Source organism: Ananas comosus, linkage group 6 (genome assembly GCF_001540865.1).
Source record: "Ananas comosus cultivar F153 linkage group 6, ASM154086v1, whole genome shotgun sequence".
Classification (NCBI taxonomy): Eukaryota; Viridiplantae; Streptophyta; class Magnoliopsida; order Poales; family Bromeliaceae; genus Ananas; species Ananas comosus.
In genome coordinates this window covers 1,002,399-1,019,267 of record NC_033626.1, presented here as the reverse complement: position 1 = coordinate 1,019,267, position 16,869 = coordinate 1,002,399, and the positions used below count along the sequence as shown (strand labels likewise).

Below are 16,869 nucleotides of genomic sequence, written 5' to 3'. Positions count from 1 at the left end.
TATATTGAAAAGTTGGATGATAAAATCAAAATAGAATGTATATTTTTTTACTTTATATATTTTTTTTATTATACTATTACATAAAGGAGTGATTAATAGTAAATTAAAATAGTAAAAGATTTTTAGAATTCAGAGCCCTTTATTCTCAAAAAATATAAATAATAATAATCTAATATAACTACATTTATTCTGTTATTAGTTAAAGTGCTAGTGCAATGCAGGTCTCGCACAAAATATAAAATAAAATAAAAATGTTTTACTTCTACATTTTGATGTTATTTGGTTATTCGTAGTTACAACTGGATTGTAATTATATCTGTACGTAGATCCAAATATGTTGTTTGGCTTAATATATTTGAATTTGACTATTATAGTTGAAATTGTACGAGAATGTTCAACTGCAGCAATCAGAGATAAATTTATCTTTTTAATAAACTTTCAAACAGAAAGTAATTTTGTAGTATGTAAAGAATAATCTCACCGGTCCGCATGTAAAATAATAAAATTTTGTAAATGCAATTCTCAATAGAATGAAACTAAATATAAATCTTTTATATATATTTATATATACATACTGTCTATTTGATGTAACATATTTTGTAATTTTGTTTCAATTTGATGTAATAGAATTTTATTTAAATAGTCATAAAACTATTTTATAATCTTATATTTTTATCACTAGTAGTATTAAAGCAATCCATCCTCCAGGGTTGTGCTGAGAACTGTTACAAATAATGACAAACTAAAAAGTAGAAATTGTTCTTTCAAATGCCAATTTTGTAACATAGTCCTCACATTTATTATTCACTTTAATAATAGCAAATGAATATTTTCAAATTAACTAACATTTTTCAGAAATTATTCTAGAAAGTAACTTTATAATACAAAAAAGAAAACATTTTTCCAAAAAAACATAGATTTCATGAAAAGTCTCCAAAAAAAGTATATATTTTTCACCATTTTCTGAGGAACCAAACAACCTCTAAGTTAGAGACAAAACTTGCATCATCAACAGTGTTCTTTTCCACATATAGCGAACAACAACAAGATCCTGAACTTTGGTGGATATTTCAACATATTTAGGGTTTTTTCGGAACTTATCCAATTCCATCAAAACCCTAATCTTAAATTCATAATCTCATCGGCCGACGCGATAGCCGCAACATTGAGTATCAAATGGCACAATCTCCATAAACTGGGTGATGGAAGTTAAGCACAAGAAGCAAAATCTAGCTGCCAAATGAAGCACTGAATAAAATGTTTTATCACTAACAGCTTTTTCTCAACCCAGATGCAGTATAGTTTGATGCAGGTTCATCTAAAAAAGAATACAAGATTATTACAAGCCAAATATTAATGATTCACAAAAAGAATCTGTCACTTTATTGTTACTAATTTCTACAAATAATCAAATACCGAAGTTTCCGCTCTCACTTCTATCAAATGCTCTTTAAGCTGCACATGCATTTGATATCATACATCCTGCTGAAGAATCCAATCCACCACCAATAGCAACCCAATACAAACACTAATCCACACCTTATCATGTATCTATCTTATGATCTCCTAATTTTTGGTAAAATGATCTCCGATCTCTCTCTCTCTCTCTCTCTCTCTCTCTCTCTCTCTCTCTCTCTAGATAAGTCCAGTGTATGTGTTGGATGCATGAAGAGGCATCCCCGCGCCGTAAGGGTGAAGCCCGGCATTGGCGTAGGGGTTACCGAAGGGGTTCGCATGCGCCTGGTAGGGTTGTTGATGGGCCTGGCCCATCATCATCATCTGCTGCTGCAGAATGAAGGCCTGCTGTTGCTGCGCCATTGCTTCCATCTGAACCGAAGGAGGGGCGCTTACTGCGTTAGAGGCGTAGAACGGGTCTTGGATTCCACCATGCTGCATCATAGACCGGCCCATCGGCTGCATCTCCCACGGGTTGTAGCTCGCGCTCTCGCTCACTCGTCTGTGCGCGTCGTCGTATAGGCTGTCGAGTGTGAGCTTGTCGAGCCCGCCGGCCTGCCACAGAATTGGAAGTTAATGTTTTGACACCAATGTCAATCTCGCGCAGAGAATGTCAATTCTAACAACTAAGTTCCTGCATTTATGCCTTTTAAACCCCAATCTCACTTTCGGCTGCAGATTTTCATTTTAACAATTTCGTCCTTTGAAGGTCGACTTCACTTTCAATTCATCCTCCCAGTTTCAATTTTCAGAAAAAGCTAACGATGATGCTACCAACAAAAGGCGGTAATTATTCTGAGAAATAAACTTCCAGGGATAAAATTGTTCAAATGGAAAATTTCAGGGACTAGAATTGTCCCATTAACTAACTACAATCGATCCTGACGTCCTAATAAACTGACTAATATGTTGCAAAAGAAGAATTTTAGATTTGTCTAGGATTCCGGAGACTAGACCATATTCGTACCAATTTACTTGTCGCGACTGCACTTTCATTTGAGCTCGGGGCAGTGACGAGGGCCAATTCCCAGCCGGTAGTACCATTTTCTGAGCTAAAAGCAGCAGGGGCAGTAGAAGATGCAGCATCTGCAATAATTGGCAAGACAAATAAGGGATTCTTTCCGAAATAAGATCATTGAACCACCAGAAATGTTGAAAAGTAAGTTACCGAGCGGAACAATGGCAAGTGCCAAGGCATTCTTGTTGTCTAGTTCAGATGTATCGGGGACACCATCTTTCAAATCCTGATAAAAATGAGCAAAACTAGCTGTAAAAACAGTTGTCACATAAAAGACATACTTATTTGGGACTTTTCCATATATTTGACCTGCAAATGTAAGACAAATATATATATCCCTGTATATTCGCATTTTTCTTACATACCCCTTTAAGCTGCAGTTTCTTATGGAAAAGGCCTATCCTAGGTTGGGAAGTGATTCCCGGGAATTTGGTTTTGATAAGTAAGCTTATATCGAAAAAAGTAAATTTCTAAGGGGCAGGTACAGAAACTGTGATTCTGCATGGTTATATATTTTGTAGGGGTATTCATATGCGAATATTTCAATATTTTAAGTTACCAGCAAATCTGCTTCCTTGGCTACAGGTGCTTCTTCTATAACTGGCTCAGGAGCCGGAGGAGGCGGTGGTGGAGGAGGAGGTGGAGCTGCTTCTTGCTCTTCGGTCGTTTTCTTGTATTCAATTGCTAATACAGCTTTGGGAGCAGCATTTTTGTCATCTGTAGCCTGAAAGAGGATAAACAATTCAATTGGTTGAGAGCTTTTGTTATTTGTACATATTTAGATCTTTTTCTAACGTGAGAAAGAAAATTTGCTTCTTCATGTCAAAGAAAGATCTAATATCCAAACCTGATTTTTGCGGACTGTCGAAGATCGGGGAGCGTCTCTTACATACTCTTCCATAGTTGTGAGAAATGATGCTGGGGGCTGCAATTTATTTAAATAACCGGCCCCAATTCAATAACAACAATAGTAACTATAATAATGATGACGGTGATAGCATCGAATAGCAATGAAGTCATAGCTTTGAAGCCACCTAACCTGTTCAATTTTCAAGAACTTTTCTCCACGTCCAATATGAACTCCTTTGCATACTTCGTAGAACTCGGAAAGTCTCTCTGCCTGAAAACCGAAAAACAAGGTACAAAAAATTTAATTGCATTGGGATTTAAGGAACCCACGAATTAGTGATTTTAGATCATCCGTCTCCTCTATAAAAATGATGATAGTCCATAACTACCATCATCTGTACTTAACGTGCACATTGTTCTTCCTATCGATTCCTCATGCTAATACTGTGTACAAAATGAAAGAACGCTGAGACGGTTCAAAGCTAAACTATTCAGGGGACAAAACACTAAAAGCCATAGGAACACCTTAATGCAAGGAAAACTCGACAAGTACCTGTTGATTTGCTCTTCTATATATATCAAGTGCCCGAACAGCATCATTCCTTTGCATCTCAAAAAACTGCAACAGGACCAGTTAGCCAATTAATTTCAATTGTAGCAAACATTACTCGCACATTGAGCTCTTAAGACTGCAGTACCTTGTCGACCAAGTTGATCGTACCATCACTGATGGCAGTATAGATCCTAACACTCTCCAGAGCAACCTTCAAAGTAGAATAAAAATCGTCAAGAAATATGAGGATCACTCGAAAACCTATTTAGCAAAGTTTCATAAATCAAGAGACTTACCATTGAGAGTGCATGTTGAATTATTATATTATATGATGCTGCCCCTTGTGGCTACAAAAGCAAGTTAATAATGAATGATTCAGACATGGTAAGTATAACATGTCTCTGTCAAATAGAACGGAATCTGGATTACCTGACAACCAAGCAAGCGAAACAGAAGCTGCTGTAAAGCTGGCAGCTGTTCAAGCAAGTCGATGGTGTCAAGATCCCGAGTTCTCTGCAGATATCAAGAATCCAATTTAGTTAATAAATTCAACTAATTGCTTCTTATTATGCTCCACGATTATTTTAGGAGCGATAATCGGTAGATTCAGGAAAATATTCAGATGAAAGAACTAGGTCATTAAGATGCACAGAATGATCTCAACAACAGTACGCCATCTCAACAACAGTACGAAGAATGTGAAATGTAATGGAATTCATCTATACACAGTTCCTCGGTTACGACCACAACGAAAAAGGATGAAAAGGTATTTAAGATTCACTTACCGGAGGATCCGATTCAACATCATATTTAAGCACGCGAAAACATTCAAGCCTCTCCTCCAAAAATAAAGCGTAGCAGCGTACCCATGCAGAATAATCCCATGCTGTATACAGAAGAACCAACAAGTTACATAAACACTTCCATCCTTTGATTAATCATAATTCACTTATATAGCAAGTACCGTTTGCACTTGAATCATCCTTAAAATGTGCCAAGTTGAGCATATGATGTCTACTTTTTCCATAGTTAATCAGTTCTTCACGGAAAGTGGGATCGACTTCCCTCAGAGCCCGATGAATGACAATTAGCGTTTTTAGTGCAACCTGGAAAGTAAAATCACCACTGGATCAGCAAATGATAAGAACTGCGATGTGTGAACTATGGCTACACTGCTATATTTGGTAGAAAACAAGGAATTAAAGATCAAAAGTGCTATTAGGAGATAAATTAATTAATCTAAAAAACTAAATTTACATATTAAAGGATACATCTTTTTCAGAAGAATACAGATAGGAGAATGTTTAACATACCCACTAACAATTTTACAAGCAGGAAAGGTTATAGAATCAAGCACTAGAATGGAATGTAATAGCAATTTATATTCTATCTGGCCTTAGCTCCATTTTCAAGCTCGACATGGCAGATCGATCACTCCCAGGGTTTGTCGTGCAACAAAAAATAAAAAACTTAGTAGTTTCTTGTTGCCCCGTTGTTTTCTAAACAAGATTTTGCGAGCTAACCAACAATAATATGCACGGAGACGTACCGCCCAATTATGTGTTTTTGCAAGGCGTCTAGCAAGAGCATGAATGCAGTAAGCCACATCTGCCCTGGGTCTTGCAGCTGAAATAGCTTGAAATATGGCTGCAAACAAAAAAATATGATAATGTCTCAGGTAAAGTGAACAGTCCAAGATTATTATCTGATCATAAGAATCTGACCAAACAAGAACGGAAGCAAGAAGAAGTTAGATCTGAGGAAAGATGACATTCACAATAATTTGGCATTAAGCAAACTTTACTTATCTACAAATTCCCCTAGGAGGAAAAAGTAAAATCAAGCACGTAAAGAAAATTCCAGAATTTTCTACTAGAAATTATAGAAAATTTTGTATAAGCACATAATGCTACTGACTACAGTTATAAGGAAAAGATAAAAACATACAGAACTTACCTGAACAATGGATCAATTTGAATTGGCTACCCAACTTCTTAAAATTTTGCTTTTACTACCCAACCTTTCACTTTGTTTGATTTCAGTCGGTTAGCGGTACTTTGAATTCAAAATTTAAGCTAATTATTTACTTTAATGAATTTATAAGTTGCAAGGATTGCATGAAGTATACTAGTTAAATCTGCGAAGATCAACGATGTATTCAAATTTTGCAGTCAAAGTACCGTTGACCAACTCAAATCAAACAAATTAAAAGATTGGGCAGTAAAATCAAAATTTAAAAAAGTTGGGAAGCCTGTTCAAAATAGTTCATAGTTAGTCCATAGTTCAGATAAGTTCTATAAGATTTTACCTAAGAAAAACTATAGGATTGTATTAATGGCGGCGTCTTCCATTCGAGAAGAATAAAGAACGAACAGACAATGAAAGGTAGAAGAAATTTATGAAGGATCATTAGTAGAATGCAAACAAAGGTGGAAAAAAAAGGGAGGATTCGTGTTTATGTTTTTTGCAATCCAGGTTTCAAGCTGCAATACAGAGGGAGCAAGTAATTAGAAACTTGAAGTAACCAAAAAAATTCAAAACTCAACTTTGAGCATCTTTAGGCAAAGTACCAATCAGGTTTATAGCTAACACCCCTCCTTTCCGCCATATGAATACCAATGAAGAACCAAACAGATTAAAAAGAAAGAAAAAAGAAAAGCTAAAATCTTATTTATCTGCGCTAAATCTTACAATTCTCATAGTAATTACTAGCAATAACATTTAGTTTGCTAACAATCGCGAACAAAGGAACTGCCACACTGACCTTTTATGTACTTCTCCTTGGCGGGGCGCTCAGCATGGTTCGTGGCCTTCACAATCGCAATATCCAATTCCTGATACAACGAATCATTTCATAAATGAAAAACAAGAAATTTCGAACATTGAATCTAGACTTGTTCGTTCGTAAGCTCATCAAATCAATAAGTGTTTATCAGACCTTGTAATCGCTGTTCACTTTCGCCAAACTAACTGTAGTCGTGTCCTTAATGGCCCCAAGATACTTCCTCAAGCTCTGCTCTGAACCCCCTGACATTCTCCTCCTCTCTCCTGCTAGTAAAAGATCCTACCCTAACCCTAGTTTGGGCACCAAGCACATACCAAGTTCACAATTAGATGACACATAACATACCAACATATATTCAAAATCAATTAAAATTTGCTCAATCCCCAAAAGGAAAGAACACAACCCAGCTTGATCTCTGCAACAAATTACTCACACCATCCTATCATGCTAGATCCAAAGCACCAAAACTTCCCATTTCTTCATCAATACCAAAACCCCACAAAAAAAAAAAAAAAAAAAAAAAAAAAAAAAAAAAATCACAATAATTTCACCATAAAAAAAAAAAAGCATAGTCAAGACAAAAAATACATATATATTACCAGTAAGTACTCATACAATCATATCAAGATACATCCAAAGCACCAAAACTTTCCATTTCTTCATCAAGCAAACCAAAAACCAAAAAAAAAAAAAAAAGTTTCTCAAAAGATCCCAAAATCAACAATAATCAAGAATCAAAAGAAAATTTCCACTATAATTAATTTCAACATAAAAAACAAAGTCAACCCCTAAAAATAAAGAATAAATTTCTAGTCCGAACCTGATCTAATGCCTCCCTTCCTACAAACTACAAAATCATACACCAACCAAATTATTGCAATTTCAACATAAAAAAAAAAAAGTCAACCCAAAAGAAAAAAATCTAGTGCAAACCTGATCTAATCCCTCCCCTTCCTACAAGCTACAAAATCACACATCAACCAAATTATTTCACACCCAACAAGGACAAATTAAACTAATTTACAACATACCCAGCACAAAAAGAGTCCAAACTAAGCTACAAAGTATCAAAAGATGAGCAAAAACACCTCATCAAAAATCACAACAAGAGAGAGAGAGAGAGAGAGAGAGAGAGAGAGAGAGAGAGAGACCTCCCAACAAGCTACGAACTCATGCATCAACCAAATTTCCCACCCAAAAAGACCAAATTTAGCAAATTCACAACACACCCGGATAAAAAAAAGCCCAAACTAAGCTACAAAGCATCAAAAAATGAGCAAAAAAAACCCTCCAAAAATCACAACAAGAGGAGAAAGCAAATTCAGAACATGCCCGGATCAAAAAAAATGCCCAAACTAAGCTACAAAGCATCAAAAAAATGAGCAAAAGAGGAGAAAGCAAATTTACACCATACCCAGATCAAAAAGAGCCCAAACTAAGCTACAAAGCATCAAAAAAATGAGCAAAAGAGGAGAAAACAAACTTACACCATACCCAGATCAAAAGGAGCCCAAACTAAGCTACAAAGCATCAAAAAATGAGCAAAAAAAACTCACCAAAATTCACAAAAAGAGAAGATATAGAGTATCGGTAGAGGAGAGGGAGAGGGAGAGAGAGAGAGAGGCCACAAGAGAAGGGAAATGGTGGTGGACTCGCTCAACAAGGGTTTTTCTTTTCTTTTTTTTTTCCTTTTTTAAATTCGTATTCTTATAATGGTCCTTTTCACCAAACCAACCATGGGGTATAGAGAGAGAGAGAGAGAGAGAGAGAGAGAGAGAGAGAGAGAGAGAGTTTGGATCATTTAAGAATGGGTATAATCTAAGGTTTGGATGTTTAGAGGGAGATTTATAGTAGGTTTCAAGTTGTTTAACTAGGTTTGTTNTAGAGAGAGAGAGAGAGAGAGAGAGAGAGGTGGAATAGCACTAATATTGATGCAGAAAAAATGAGAATAAAACCCGGAATTATTCGATTGTTTATTCCGGGGTCGTCGTCGTCGGTGGACAGTGTCCTTTCCATCTAACCTCCTTTGGATTCTTATTTTTTGGGCTTCTTTTTTTTTAACATTTAGCCCCCTCTTCTTTTTTTTTTCACAAATAAGCTTTATAAAATTTATAATTACAAAACTAGTCCTATCCCCGCCACGCAAGTACCATGTAAACACCACGTCAACGGTTGTGGAGGGCTAAGTTGAAAACGGTAAATGGTTTTATCGCGTTTAAACACAGTGAACCATTCACCATGTTTGGATGGGCTGAACAGTAGCCAACCTTGTAATACAAAAGAACTCAAACAGCATCGCAGTACATTTTAGCTTAAACACGGTAAATGGTTCGCCGTGTTTAACTTATGCCAGCCAGCCGCTGATGTGGCGCTTGCATGGTGGGGATAGTGCCACTCTTGTAATTATAAATTTCGTGAAGCTATTTGTAAAAAGCTCTTATTATTATTATTAGGGTCAATTTTATTTTATTTAATACACCTTTCAAATTTTAAAAAAGATTAATTACATACAGCTCCATGTAAACATAGCGAATTATAAATATGTCCCTATAGAATGTAATTTTTTTATATTATTCCTAGAAAAGTCCTAATGTTTTCAAATATATCCCTACTGTTAGGATTCGTTAGAAAAATTTAATTAACCATACGTAAAATACTTAACTCTGATTAGTCAATGAGGTAAGTTGATATTTTTACTTGGTTTATATTATACCTTCTTCTCTCAATCAAGACTCTAGCAATAGAAATTTTTCTTTTTCTTCCTCTTCTTCCTCTTCCTATCTCTCCTTCATGCTAGTTTCGAACCTGTAACTAGAATTTCTCGATACCCTTCCATCCATGATGCGTGTTGCTTCGCCCATGTCGAACATATGTTGTTTTTTCATTCAATTTTCTCTATGATTTTTTCTGATTCTGCTCAAAAGAAAAGGTTTAGGAGAAAATGAGTGAGAGAAAAGGTTGTAATAATGATGGATTGGGTTGGATTTTAAAGAGAAAGAAGGTGAAAAGAAAAATGACCATTGAAAAGTTTTTGGATGATTATAGCAGCCGGGGCTTTTGGAGGGTTATAGTTATGATAGCAGAATTGACATTTCATTTATCTGCTGTTAAAAAATAAACAGTTCTTTAACGGTAATAAATCAAAGGGACAAATATGAATACTATAAAACTTTTGCTAGAATAATATAAGAAAATTGAACTTTATTATAGAAAAATTTGCTATGTTTTTAGGGAGCTGTATGCAATTAATCATTTTAAAAATATCTAATATATTCCTGATTGATCAAAATGTTCTTAGTAATTTTCAAAAATTTCTTCAAATATTTTCAAACCTCTAGAAATTTGTTAATTGGATTTAGGGTTTATAAGGATATTTTGATAAGTTTAAAATAAATTTAAAATTTTATTTTGGCTGTGATAATTAAAAGAGAATATTAAANATCAAAATGTTCTTAGTAATTTTCAAAAATTTCTTCAAATATTTTCAAACCTCTAGAAATTTGTTAATTGGATTTAGGGTTTATAAGGATATTTTGATAAGTTTAAAATAAATTTAAAATTTTATTTTGGCTGTGATAATTAAAAGAGAATATTAAAGTTTTACTGATGAAATTTAATTATTGAACAAACAAAAGTGAATGTAATAATTTTACATGCTTTTCATCTAAGAGTCTATTTTTTTTGGGGGCAATTGCTTATATACTCCTGAAAAGTTTTCAACTTTTTAATTTACTCCTCTCAGAAGGCTAATATTGAAAATACCTTTTTTTCGTTCCAACCTATTTCAAATATGCCCCTAGAGTTAAAATTTGTTAATGAACTCTATTATCTTGTGAAATTACTATTTTGTCCTTTCAAATATACCATTTTGCCCTTTTAAATATACCCTTCTATCATTACCGACTTTTCTTATTTGCCCTTAAAGTCAGGGGCACAAAAAGTATTTTGACTTTTGGTCTTTTCAAATATACTCCTCTACCATCACCAACATTTCTTATTTGCCCTTAAGTTAAGAACAAAATTGGCATTTTAATTTTTTTAACTGTGGTAGATATTTAACTCACGTTTAATCCAAGTTAACTTAACAGGAGATAACTGCGGTGGTATTTTACAATAACGGTGGAACATATGAGAGGTATTTTAAAAAGAAAAAAAATGTGTAAATCGAATATTTTCAAACATATGAGGGGTATATAGGCAATTATCCCATTTTTTTCACACTAGTATGATCATGCTTTTATTTTTGTAGTATAAACATTTCAAAAATTTATCTGAATCATTGGATGGATTGAATATAAAATTTACACCCAAAAAAATTTTACATCAAAAAGTATATAAAAATATGCTTCTCCAATTAAGAATCGCTGATTTTGTATCATAACCAAATTATTACGATCTATACAATGTGTTGTTTTTTACGTGAACAAGCAAAATTTTTTTCATTTTAATTTTTTTAATGTCTATAATACATCCATTTTATACTCCCAAACGGAGTTTAAATTAGTTGTTAACTAATCTGAACTCTTCAAATAATTTTACTATAGTTTTTATGCATCTTTATATTTAAATTGAAAATATGAGATAAATGAAGAATCGATGAATTTGTAGTGCATAGACATAAAAATGAATTAGAATAGAAATGAAATATTGTTGAAAATTAGGATTTTGAATCTCGAATTTAAAGCTTCAAGGACCAAAATGAAATTTGGAAAGTTAAGGGACTAATAGTTGAATTAACACTTGGATCTACACTTTAACATTTATTTTTATTTATGCATTAATTTGGGTACTTAATAAGTGGGTTAAGCATTCAATAAATGATTAAATTATAATTAATTAATGTGATAGGAAGGTGGGAGGAAGAAGGGCAAGAGTCAAAGGGGGAAAAAGGCATAACAAGAGAGACTTTTCCCACCCCTTTGTTATTTTGTTAGTTAATTTTTTATTTTTTATAACTATATATAAAGATTAAATATTTTGGTTCCCAAATTTTGATGTACTATAATTTTTTTACTCAAATCTTTAAAACTCTTACAATTAACTATATACAGATGTATTGCTGATATGATTGTGATATTACAGTATCATAATTGATTCTATATTTAGTCAATTAAATTAGGTTATAAAACTTAATAATAAAATTTTAAAAATTCGAGTTAAAAGCTATAATAAATTAAGATTTAAAGACTAAAGTGTCACGCAATTCGTAGTTTGAAAATATAATTTAGGATTTTTTAAATTTTTTTTTTATTTATTCTAGAAGGGTGGAAGAATCTCTAGTGAGTCTCATGTTTGTTTGGTCTTTGTTAGTTATGTTTTAGGCTACTAGTATTGATGGGAGGATGGGGGCGGAGATAGGGATAGGCTGGTGACAGCTGTATTACCTTTGGAGGTGTGTGTTGGTGTAATATTTATTAAAAAAAATTCTAAAAATATTCAGGGTCTATTTGGTTCAGCTGTGCTTTTCAAATAGCGCATGTAGTGTACAATATTCTGTAAATACTTTTTATGAGCGTTTGGTTAGGGGATAGAGATAGGAATAGGCCCTTATTCTCCTTTTATACCCAAACGTAATTTTTTATTCGAGAATAGTAGTTCTCGGTTATCCCAACCAACACCTCCATTTTTTATATAAAACTACCTAAAATTGTTCTTATCCCGGGAACAACTCAATTTTCATCCAAACACTATTTTTCTTATCTCCATACTTGTACCTATCCCTGTAATAGCTAGTTCTTGCTTATATCTGAACCAAACGGTACAAGAGTACAAAATTATTGTGAACTATCAGTAAATTAAAGTGATAAGCTATACTGTGAAACAACCGTTGTACTCTAAAAGCTGAAGCCACTCCCCCTCACGTCTGGACTCGAGACTTTTTAGTCGGCCCATGATGTGGGCTTGATAAATGAGAGGAAATTAATTATACTAGGGGTCTGACATGACTTAAACTCAGGACCTTCTACTCTGATATCATGTGAAACAACCGTTGTACTTTAAAAGCTTAAGCTGTTAGATAATGGTGTTTAAACATTTTTATATTTAACAACCGCATTAAGAAGTTGTTTGGTTGTATATAGTTCTAACTACATTATAGTTATAGATTCAAAATCAAAGTTTAGTCGAAATCAACTATTATTGTGGGGATTGCATGAAGAGACCTAACTGCGGCGATTGGAATTTGGAATTACACCCAAATTAGTCATAGTTTTAACTCCCAACTATAATAGTTGAATAGAGTAATTTTAAACAAAAAAACAAGGTAACTTGTAGCAATCTTGCCGTTGATATTTATCAAAAAAAAAAATTCTAAAAAGGTTGAACTGCACCGCATTAAGAAACTGTTTGGTTGTATGTAGTTCTAATTGCCTCATAGTTATAACTATGTACATATCCAAATTCGAATTTAGTTGAAGTCAACTGTTGCAGTGAGGATTGCATATAGAGGCCCAACTACGGCAATTGAAGCTATATCCAAATTAGCCGCAGTTCTAACTGCAATAGTTGAAAAGAGTAATTTTAAATTCAAGGTCTATTTGGTTTAGCCATGTTTTTCAAATAGCGCATGTAGTGCACAACATTCTGTAAATACTTCGAGTACAAAATTATTGCCGACTATCAATAAATAACAGTGACAAATTACACTGCACTACGTGACTATATAGTTACATGTGGTTGTAACTACATATAGATCCAAATCTAGTATTTAGTTGGATATATTTGAATTCAATTCCAGCAGTAAGAACTGCATGAAAAAAGATCCAACCGTAATAGTTAGAATTATGCCTAAATTGACTCCAGTTTCAATTGCAGTAGTTGAAGAGAGTGGATAAACTTACTTTTCTTATCACTTGTTGAATAGAAAATATTTTTTTGTTCTACATTGGATGTAATCTCATAATTGTATATATAAAGTGATAAAATTTTAAAAATGCACTTCTTAACTGCATGCAGTTGAATAAATTATTTATAATTACGATATATTCTACTATATCCAATCAAAATGCGTAAACTTATAATTACTTTTTTTTCAATTACATATATCTTTAACTATACCGTATTTTTTAATTATATGCAACCAAACGATCCGTACACTCTTAGTCATTTTAGACCTGTTGTTTGACCTAGCTAGAGGGTCATTCAAGTTGAAGAAATTCACAAATGCTCTCACTATTTTTTTGAATAAAATCCATCAAATAGCTTTGATTATAGCATAAGTAGAAGCTACAAATTTGACTTTTTGAAAGTTTATTATGACTTATTGTAGCAATAAAAATTTCAAATGAATTCTTTTTATATTAAATATATGTTTCAGAAGCTAAATCAATTAGGCAATTAAATATCCTAGTCTCTTTAGTGGTTAACTATCCTAATCCTGGAGAGTAAGTATTTTTTTTTCATATAGGCCCCTTCTTTGACATGTTTTGATTGGTTGAAATAATGGTAAATGTCAACTAACAATAAATTTGATCAATCGATTCCTTACTTCAGATGTATGTAAAACAGTTGTTGTATTGATGATCAAAGAAAGTGACAATGAAATCGCAGACATAAAGTGACAGACGTACCAATCAACCACAAGATGTCTTAGATTAAAGGGAGCCAAATTCGATCGATCTCTTATTTAAGATGTTGTGTAAAATAGTAGTCATCATAATTCTACACATACGAACAACGTGACAATAGAATCGCAGACATCAAATGACAGATGTAGAAATCGAGCGCAAGACCTCTTGGAACAAATACGGCAAATTTAGTTAATTTCTTACTTAAAATGCATGTAAAACAGTTGTTATCTAAATGAACAAATAAAATGATTATAGAATAGTAGGCATAAAATGGTTGATGTAAGAATCAAACTCAAGACTTCTTAGAGCAAAAAAAGTGAAGTTGATCGATTTCTTACTTAAGATGCATATAAAACAGTCATTAATTATCTAAACGCACAAACAAAGCAACAATGGAATATACAGCGGACATAAAATGACAAACATAGAAATTAATCAAAGTGACTATAAATAGCAGATATGAAATGACGGACGTGTGACTCAAACTCAAGTCCTCTTAGGACGAAGAAAACTTATGACAGTTGCTGATGCAATATTTTTGGAAAAATCAATCTATTAAAAAAATAATTTAGAAATAATCTCAACAAACATAGCATTTAATCATGTCCAAGCATTGTTTATCATTCCAACAAAAATTAGACAATAGTGGTTCAACTATAATTAGCTAGCATGTCAAAATTCTTTCTTTTTCTTTTTCTTTTTTTTTCTTTAGTTTGATCTAATATCTGCTGGCATGGTGGACCAACACTATCTTTAATAATATCTGCATCTGAATGTGTGAACTTGAGTTAATTGGCTCCTCTTGTTCATAGTTCAGAATAAATAAATAAAATAAATAAATAAATAATTGAAGGGAATATGATATATTCATGTAGCGTAAGCGTTAAACAACTATCCCAAAAGCACACGCTGATAGAAAGGGCATACTCGTCACACTTAAAAGCCCAACCACAGTATTTATAGATTTCGATCTGACTTAGTTTATCTGAACATTAGGTTTATTTTTGAATATATATAGGTCTATTGTAGATCGCAGTCCCACTCAATTTATTAGACTCATCCAACTCAACTTATTAGTCTGCTGAGTTTATTATCACGAAACAAAAAAATTAACCTATTTTAGCCAATAATATTATACATATATAACACAATATAACGATTTGTTAAAAGCGATGGCGACGGTGGCGACGAGCACATGCAAGGGGGGTGGGGGAGGATGTTAGGTGCACCGACGTGGGCGCGTAAAAAACCCTAGTTGTTCGGCGCGAATTTTAAAGCAAATTGGATGGTTGTGTTTTTAACTTTTGATTGCATTCATGAATGGGCACTTCAAATCCCACCTCAAGGGAGGGAAAAATTCTAGAATGCACCAGTTATATTAGTGACGTGATATTTTTAATTAATCAAACAGATTATTTTGAATTAATCCGTCATATCATGACTATGAAAAAATATTTTATTATATATTTTTTAAAAAAAAGTAGATGTGATTGATTTGTTATTGCTGATATTAGTGTAAATATGATACGGTAGATTTAGATGTAGGGCTACTTGGTTTCACATAAAATTTTGAAAAATAATTTTTCGTGAAAAATAGTTTCTGAAAGAAAGAAAAAATTTATGCTCTTTAATGTTTGATTTATAGGAAAGAAAAATTAAAAACCATCCACTAATTTGAATTTGTTGTATTTTTATTTTTATACCCATAATGGAAACCACATCCATTTTACTATCCAACTATCCATTAAACCTGACCATTTCGAATTCGGATTCTAACGAAATCTTAGATATCCGTATCCATTAACATCCCATTCCTAAAAAAATCATAGTTTATTGGAAAAATATATCCAAAACTTTGACCCGCTTTTATTACTACCGGGGCGTTACGCAATCGAAATTATAAACCTAATAAAATGAGGACAAATAAGAGTGAAATGACACACAATACATGACGAAGATGAGCGAATAAAATTTTAGAATTATCTTTTTTTTTTTCTTTTTTCTGAATCATAATTTGTTGTTTAAATTTTTTGGGTGCATTTGATAGCGAGATAAGACTTTAAGGGATAAATAATTTTATTTTATAGAGCTTTTTTTTTTTTGCATTTAGCTCCCTTACAATTTTTTTCACAAATAGCCATAGAAAATTTATAATTACAAAACTGGTCCTATTCTCGTATCGCCATGTCAGTGGTTGGGTGACATAAATTAAACACGATGAATCATTCACCATGTTTAGAGACACGGTGAATGGTTTATCGTGTTTAAATTAAAATACACTGCGGGATTATTTGAGTTCTTTTACACTGCAAAGTTGGCTACTATTCAGTCCGTCCAAATACGGTGAATGGTTCACCGTGTTTAAACACGGTAAATCACTCATCATATTCAACTTAACCCTTCACGATCGTTGACGTAACGTTTACATGGCGTTTGTGTGGCTAGAATAGGACCACTTTTATAATTATAAATTTTGTGAGATTATTTATAAAAAAAATTTAAGAGGAGGCTAAATGCAAACAAAGCCCTATTTTATAATATAATTCAATATTGTAGGATAGGGAGGAATAGAAAAAAATTTTAGTTTAGTTTGACATTTCCTTATTTCACATAATATTTAAAATTATATGGAAAATAGTTC

At 33.0% G+C, this 16,869-nt stretch overlaps 1 protein-coding gene across 1 annotated transcript; it reads right to left on the bottom strand.

The window, feature by feature from the left end:
* On the bottom strand, positions 1,232-8,408 carry LOC109711760 (putative clathrin assembly protein At5g35200). The gene is made up of 16 exons (XM_020234971.1): positions 8,217-8,408; positions 6,814-6,950; positions 6,640-6,709; positions 5,425-5,522; positions 4,840-4,981; positions 4,661-4,761; positions 4,305-4,388; positions 4,172-4,222; positions 4,021-4,086; positions 3,876-3,941; positions 3,513-3,593; positions 3,321-3,398; positions 3,033-3,197; positions 2,624-2,699; positions 2,423-2,541; positions 1,232-2,010 (listed from the first exon to the last, which is right to left on the bottom strand). The coding sequence occupies exons 2-16, from the start codon at positions 6,907-6,909 to the stop codon at positions 1,636-1,638; spliced, it is 1,668 nt and encodes a 555-aa protein (XP_020090560.1). The 5' UTR covers positions 6,910-6,950; positions 8,217-8,408; the 3' UTR covers positions 1,232-1,635.

Excerpts from the sequence above, each read along its gene's own strand:
- LOC109711760 (XM_020234971.1), bottom strand. The coding sequence starts at position 6,909 with ATGTCAGGGGGTTCAGAGCAGAGCTTGAGGAAGTATCTTGGGGCCATT. Across the intron at positions 5,523-6,639 it reads CAAGGAGAAGTACATAAAAG|CCATATTTCAAGCTATTTCA; the intron begins GTCAGTGTGGCA and ends TTTTGTTTGCAG. Across the intron at positions 4,762-4,839 it reads GGATGATTCAAGTGCAAACG|CATGGGATTATTCTGCATGG; the intron begins GTACTTGCTATA and ends TTCTGTATACAG.